The sequence below is a fragment of the Bufo gargarizans genome, chromosome 9 (assembly GCF_014858855.1).
Source record: "Bufo gargarizans isolate SCDJY-AF-19 chromosome 9, ASM1485885v1, whole genome shotgun sequence".
In the NCBI taxonomy this organism is placed as follows: Eukaryota; Metazoa; Chordata; class Amphibia; order Anura; family Bufonidae; genus Bufo; species Bufo gargarizans.
Genome location: NC_058088.1, coordinates 23,421,352 through 23,429,327, shown reverse-complemented (window position 1 = coordinate 23,429,327; position 7,976 = coordinate 23,421,352). Strand labels below are relative to the sequence as shown.

The following is a 7,976-nucleotide window of genomic DNA, read 5'->3' as shown; positions in this document are numbered from 1 at the left end:
TTTGTTCATCCCTTTCTTATTTTGTTAACAAACTGTAACAAAACTGTAACAAATTATATGAAACCATAATTACGACCAACTATATTACCAATATTGTATTGTAACAACACAACAAGTAAATATTTATTTATGTCTGTAATAACATAAATCTTCCTTTATGTTTTAAGTGTACTATAAACTAAGAAAATCTTATTAAAAATGATATTTGAAAGAAAGGACCGTGAGGAAGAAGCTCAACATAACACACAACACAACCCCCTGCTTTCGTGCAACCCCCACTCCTGTGGCTTGTCAAGATATAGCTTTCAGATGAGGACGGCAACAATTCGGTCCATTTTCTACAGTGTCACTGTATTTAATGTCTTTGTATAATACTATTGAGGGGACCCTAACATTAAAATCTTCTAGTCCTCATCCTGGGTGGGCCCCTTCTGAGTTTGGGCCCCAAGGCAGCCGCTTCCCCTGCTTCCCCTATAGCTACGCCCCCTTTTAGAATCCATAGCCATATAACCATGCAATGCTGGTCTAGATAAAAATGGCTCTGAAATGCATGCTCTACATATTGGAGAAGAATATTCTAACTATGGCCATGGGAGACCAAACTAATGGTCACATTTTTATCCAGATCGACTGGCATTGGAGCGATTCACATTGCGATGGGAAGAACGCTGCAACCACTGGATATACTGCCATAAGGTATGTAAACCCTCAGGCTGGATGGATAGAGTGAAGAAGAAAAAAGTCCGGATGCGCTTTCCATAAATCAGATACAATTTAAAAACAGTGCGTCTTTATGGACAAACACATGCATACATCGTTATAACAGTTCAAAGACAATGTGAACCTGAAGCACACAGTCTTTGAGACACTGTGTAAAGGATGTATGCAATTATTAGTCAATAAAGAGGCATCTCCCAGAGAAATAAAACCATCTTGCTGTCATCACCTTCTGGAAGTGGCTCCTTATGAGTCAACGTCTGACTTTTAAACCAAATATCCATCTGCAGACAACTGTTTTGGGGTGTTTGTCTTAGGGATCGACCGATATAGATTTTTTAGGTCCGATACCGATACCGATAATTTGTGAACTTTTAGGCCGATAGCCGATAATTTATACCGATATTATGTGAATTTTCATTTTTAAAAAAAAATAAAAATCCTGCTAAAAATGAATGTTTATTGTTAATGTGTATTAAATTTTTTTTTGTAATCTTTCTTTTTCATTTATACTTAATATTTTGGTGTTTTTTTTTTTTTACTAACGTTTAGCCCCCTTAGGGACTAGAACCCTTGTCCTATTCACCCTGATAGAGCTCTATCAGGGTGAATAGGACTTCACACTGTCCCTGCTGCTCTGTGCTTTGTGCACACAGCAGCATGGAGCTTACTATGGCAGCCAGGGCTTCAGTAGCGTCCTGGCTGCCATGGTAACTGATCGGAGCCGCAGCATTACACTGCTGGGACTCCGATCGGAGGAGGAGGGGATCCTGTGGCCACTGCCACCAATGATTAATACTGCGGGGGGGAGGGGCTTGGGGGGGGCGTACTGCGCCACCAATGTTGTTAGTTAATACTGGGGTGGGGGGGCCGCGGGCGCACTGCGCCACCAATGTTGTTAATACTGGGGTGGGGGTGGGGGGCCGCGGGCGCACTGCGCCACCAATGTTGTTAATACTGGGGTGGGGGTGGGGGGCCGTGGGCGCACTGCGCCACCAATGTTGTTAATACTGGGGTGGGGGTGGGGGTGGGGGGCCGCGGGCACACTGCGCTACCAATGAAAATAAATCTCATTCATTCATATACAGGAGGCGGAGGAGCTGCAGAATCACATAGCCGGCTCCCGACCTCTATGAGCGGTAGCTGCGATCCGCGGCACCTGAGGGGTTAACTACCGTAGATCGCATTTACCGCTCATAGAGGTCGGGAGCCGGCTATGTGATTCTGCAGCTCCCGCCTCCTGTATATGAATGAATGAGAGACTTATCTTCATTGGTGCGCAGTGGCCATAGCTCCTCCCCTCCTCTTGTTCCCTGTCCTCCCATTGGCTACAGCGGCAGCAGCAGCACAGGGGGAGGGAGACACTACTTCCTTCTCCCCTGTGCTGCAGAGGGAACACGGAGAGCGCTGTCAGCAGCGCGATCTGTGTTCCCGATTTGTTATCGGAATATCGGCAAAATAAATGCCGATACCGATAACTGTTAAAATCCTCAATATCGGCCGATAATATCGGTAAAACCGATAATCGGTCGATCCCTAGTTTGTCTCTTATTAAAAGAGGGAGAGGTGACGTCCCTCCGAGTACTGGGTAATGAGCACATAATGGCCCATTAAGAGGTGGTGATCTCAGAAGGAAATTACTAAATTGGGAGACCTTCTAGATATTCTCTCTGGCTCGTTGCATTGTGAAGGGTCTTAATTGCAAGTATGACCTTATTTTGCATTATTGAGATTAGAGGTATCCATATAAGTAGGCAGCTACGATGGTGAAACAGACTCTCCTTTCTGTACATATATGTGGATGTATTTTCATATATGTTCTGAAATATACACACGTTTTTATTTTTTATATGGCAGGGTTCCAGTTTTTTCTTGTTTCTTAAAGTTTGATAGGGTTTAAACCTGCATCTAAACAGCCAGAAACACGTTCATTGTGTGTCCATGCATTAGTATCTGATAGGTGGGGTCCGACACCAGCTGGTTGAGAAGGCATCGGTGCTTGCAGTAGTGTCGTAGTCTTCTCTCAGCTCACCAAGCACCATGCCGTACATTGTATAGCGGCTTTGCTTTGTATCTCAGGTAAGCTGCATTCACTTCAATGGGGCTAAGCTGTGCCTAGGCCAGGGGTGCACAACCCATTGCCTGTGGGCTGCGGACAGCTTGCAGAGCCACGGTTTGCGGCTCTCAAACTGTGAACAGAAAAACAGCTGTGTTTCTTCCCGGAGCGTGGCGCGGTGCTGGATTACAGCTCCTGCTCTTGCAGTCTAGCAGGGGCAGGTCGAGTCAGACAATGTTCCAACAATGAAGATCAGAGGAACCTTAAAGGTCATTTTAATCTATTGGATGCTACCTTAAAAAAACACACATTATTTGTACATTTAATACATTTTAATATGTAACAGTCACTAATCAAAAAACAGTAGACACATAAGTAAGACCTCACACTGGTACATTACGATAAAAACAAAAATGTTTTGACCACCAAAATGCTTAGATGCAAAAGCCCAAAAATATTTTGGACCTTTAAATAAACGTCTACCCTTGAAAAATATTTTGTGTACTTTTTTCTGTGCTAGTTAATTTAGTTAATATATCATTATCGTGATCAGAGTTTCAAATCCCCTGCATGGACATAGAGTTAAAGGCGTTTTCCAGGAGTAAAATACTGATTACCCATCTATAGGATATGTCAATCAAATCAGCGATGGTCTGACTCCTGGCACCCCCACACAGTCTTCCTAGGCCAATTACATCACGTTCATTAGTCACAGGGCTATGTGCAGCTCAGTCCCATTCAAGTGAAGCAAGGATACGATGAATGTCCGGTGCTGTGCTTGGTTTGATACGAGGATGCCGCATCGCTCACCAGAGAAGCTGGAGTTGGACCCCCACTAATCTGATGTTTATGACCTATCTTGAGAATATGTACTCCTGGTAACCCCCTTTAAAATATAACATGGTTTTGGACTGTGACCACCACTAGAGGGAGCTCACAGCATACTGTGTATACATAGAACTTGTTACCAAGACAACTTACAATGTGCTTCCATGATCCTTCTAGTGATGGATGCCGGTAGACAGCATGCTCCAGAAAAATACAGCTCTGACTGCTATGAAGATATACTACTAAATTATTTAGCACAGAATTTTGGCCCTAAATAAAACCATCACGTGTCACGGGCAATGGGGAAGGGGAAAACACCAGATACACACAAAAGAAAGACAACAGTCTGGGCCTCAAAAGCTAAGGAAGGGGGATGTTGACCTCCTAGTAATCCCTAGGCCTTTCCCTAACTCCTGCCAGTATGAGCAGATCCTGATGGTGGAAATGCTCATACACCGTATACCTAGCCCCTGCTGAAACTGACGAGCCCTAGGATAGGTAGCAGGAGACAAGACAGCTGGTTCTTTCCCAGAAGAAGAAACCCACGTCTCCCTAAAGCCTAGAACAAAACACATCAGAGAACAACAAACAGAAAAGGCAACAAACACTTAGCTTTGGGATGTCTGAAGAAGCAGAAGATCCAAAACAAACAAGCTCTAGCAACTCCAACAGGAAATATTAACCGCATGGTTAGCAGTGTGAGGCGGACCTAAATAGAGCCTCGTCACTGATAACGAGCATAACCTGAGGAGAGGTGAGATCCTGCCAAACAACAACATGCTAAAAGGAAAACAGAGAGACCTGTCAGATAGCCTCACGTGCAGCAAGTCTATCTGAACTCACCTCTGTCACGGGAGGGACCGTGACATCATGATGATTGAAGACAGAAATTCACTTTAAAGGAAATCTGTCACTACAAACCTTAAAATAAATCCAGCAGGCTTTGAAGATGTGCCCTGGTGAGCTGAATCTAATCCCATTTGTTCCATGTTGATTGGTGGTCTCAGTCCAGATATATAAGTGATTTTATGTTATACAAATTATCCCCTTAGTGCAACAAGGAAATTGCCATTGCACCTTGTTGTACCTGGAGCTCCAGGAAGTTTCTCTGCTGGACATAACTCCCCTCTCTTAGTGACAGGTCCAGGCACTATAGAGGTAAGTGTGCCTGGCCATTTAATCTCATGGCTGCCTCTCTTATTTGCGCATGCGCTGTACAGTTCTGGAGCTTGCCGGGCAGATGGATGCATGCACAGTACAGGTTCCATCCATACAGCACGCAGCAGTGAGATTTCAGGCCAGACGCAATTACCTCTACACTGCTTGGACTTGTCAATCAGAGTGGGGGACGCGGCTAGCACAAAAACTGACTGGAGCTCCAAGTGCAATGAGGTGCAATGGCAAGGCCCTCATTGCACCAAGTGCCTACTTTGCATAATATAGAATCGCTCATATCTCTGGATTGAGACCACCATTCAACTTGGGACAAATTGCAGCTGGATTTATTTCAAGGTATGGGGTGACATAGGCATAATACATTACAATAATTAACTAAAATAATGAGGCTTGGAGTCAAAAAAATTGGTCTTTAGGAGTTAAAAATAGCTTCATGGAGACTGGAAGAGAAGTGAAGGGCTGATTGTTGACTCCCAACCCGCTAGAAGACATTGTCTTGAGTTGATATTATGGTCACAGTCAGTGTGGGAATGGAGAGGTCCAGCAATGATCCTTGTATATCATCCAACCTTCAGGCCAAATAATTAAATTTTCTTCCTTTCTTGGCCTACATCCCAACACGAGTCATGATTCCTCAGCAACTTCATTACTGTTGTCAGCTTATGTGTCCGAAGCTATAATAAAAATGTGCAAAAAGTTATTGTTTATGCAGTATATTCTGTATACACTACTCACAAAAAGTTAGGGGTATTTGGCTTTTTGGTGAAATGCATGGAAAATTTAAAAATTCACGCTACAGTGATATTATATCATGAAAGTAGGACATTTAAGTAGAAGCAGCAATGGTGATTTCCTCATCCCAAAGAATTTATTGAAACAAAAGCCAACAACTATTTATGATCCTCTACACATTGACTCAGCTGATCCCATAGGTTTTCAATGAGATTAAGGTCTGGAGAAAGTGCAGGCCACTGCATTTGAGGTCCCCCAGTCTCCAGCAGCTGTTCTCTAATGATGTGACCTCGATGAGCTGGCAATTGCCCTCCATGAAGATGAAATTAGTCCTGTGTTGTTCATCAAAAAAGTGTGAAACAACTGAAAATATGTCATATATGTGTGTAACTGAGCGCCTGTGTATATATGCATGTAAACTGTGAAATTATATGTGACAATGTATGCATATATGTGTTGTGTGTGTGTGTGTGTGTGTATATATACTGTATATATACACACTCACCTAAAGAATTATTAGGAGCACCATACTAATACGGTGTTGGACCCCCTTTTGCCTTCAGAACTGCCTTAATTCTACGTGGCATTGATTCCACAAGGTGCTGATAGCATTCTTTAGAAATGTTGGCCCATATTGATAGGATAGCATCTTGCAGTTGATGGAGATTTGAGGGATGCACATACAGGGCACGAAGCTCCCGTTCCACCACATCCCAAAGATGCTCTATTGGGTTGAGATCTGGTGACTGTGGGGCCATTTTAGTACAGTGAACTCATTGTCATGTTCAAGAAACCAATTTGAAATGATTCGAGCTTTGTGACATGGTGCATTATCCTGCTGGAAGTAGCCATCAGAGGATGGGTACATGGTGGTCATGAAGGGATGGACATGGTCAGAAACAATGCTCAGGTAGCCCGTGGCATGTAAACGATGGCCAATTGGCACTAAGGGGCCTAAAGTGTGCCCAGAAAACATCCCCCACACCATTACACCACCACCACCAGCCTGCACAGTGGTAACAAGGCATGATGGATACATGTTCTCATTCTGTTTACGCCAAATTCGGACTCTACCATTTGAATGTCTCAACAGAAATCGAGACTCATCAGACCAGGCAACATTTTTCCAGTCTTCAACAGTCCAATTTTGGTGAGCTCGTGCAAATTGTAGCCTCTTTTTCCTATTTGTAGTGGAGATGAGTGGTACCCGGTGGGGTCTTCTGCTGTTGTAGCCCATCCACCTCAAGGTTGTGCGTGTTGTGGCTTCACAAATGCTTTGCTGCAGACCTCGGTTGTAACGAGTGGTTATTTCAGTCAACGTTGCTCTTCTATCAGCTTGAATCAGTCGCCCATTCTCCTCAGACCTCTAGCATCAACAAGGCATTTTCGCCCACAGGACTGCCGCATACTGGATGTTTTTCCCTTTTCACACCATTCTTTGTAAACCCTAGAAATGGTTGTGCGTGAAAATCCCAGTAACTGAGCAGATTGTGAAATACTCAGACCGGCCCGTCTGGCACCAACAACCATGCCACGCTCAAAATTGCTTAAATCACCTTTCTTTCCCATTCTGACATTCAGTTTGGAGTTCAGGAGATTGTCTTGACCAGGACCACAACCCTACATGCACTGAAGCAACTGCCATGTGATTGGTTGACTAGATAATCGCATTAATGAGAAATAGAACAGGTGTTCCTAATAATTCTTTAGGTGAGTGTATATATATATATATATATATATATATATATATAAGCCCCCTCACACACTGTACTCACACAGAGCAGAGCTAGAGAGCAAATACTTACTGCTGGCCGCTCTGTAATTGTTCCGATCTGAAATATCAAAAGGAGATAGAATTATGTACAGAAAACTGAAGAGTAAATATATGCTAGACATTTCCTATAGATTCTGGCAGTTGTCAGGGGATGGAATATAATATGGCAACAAGAGAACAGTAAGTTCTTAAAGTTGATGTGTTGGAAACAAGAAAAATGGGCAGTCGGCAAGTGTAAGAATATGAGCGACTGTGTCCAGGGCCAAATGATGTTGTCTAGATGATTGGTTCAGATTATCTCCAAAATGTCAGGTCTTTTGGCGTGTCCCCACTATACAGTGGTTAGCACCTACAAAAATTGGTCCAAGGAAGGACAAGTAGTGAACCAACAAAAGGGTCATAAGTGTCCAAGGCCCATTGATGCATGTGGGAAGTGAAGGTTAGCTGGTCTGGTCTGATCTCACAGAAGAACTACTATAGAGTAAATTACTGACAATGTCCCTACTGGCTATGACACAAAGATGTCAGGACACACAGGGCCTCACAGAATGCTGTCCATGGTGTGGTGTATCCGCAGACCATTTATAGTGCTCCTGGTGACTCCTGTCCACTACCAAGGATACCAACAATGGGCTCATGAGGATCAGATATCAAAAGCATCTGCTGCCAGATACCACGGGACACCGCAGTTTT

At 43.6% G+C, this 7,976-nt stretch overlaps 1 protein-coding gene across 1 annotated transcript in view; it reads right to left on the bottom strand.

The window, feature by feature from the left end:
* Positions 1-2,533: 2,533 nt before the first annotated feature.
* LOC122946020 (major histocompatibility complex class I-related gene protein-like) overlaps positions 2,534-7,976 on the bottom strand; it is a 31,430-nt gene continuing 25,987 nt past the window's right edge. Inside the window, exons 6-7 of the mRNA XM_044305304.1 lie at positions 7,315-7,341; positions 2,534-5,451 (exon numbers count right to left, since the gene is read on the bottom strand). Coding sequence (XP_044161239.1) covers positions 5,438-5,451; positions 7,315-7,341 — 41 coding nt within the window. The 3' untranslated portion in view covers positions 2,534-5,437. The remainder of the gene's footprint in view (positions 5,452-7,314; positions 7,342-7,976) is intronic.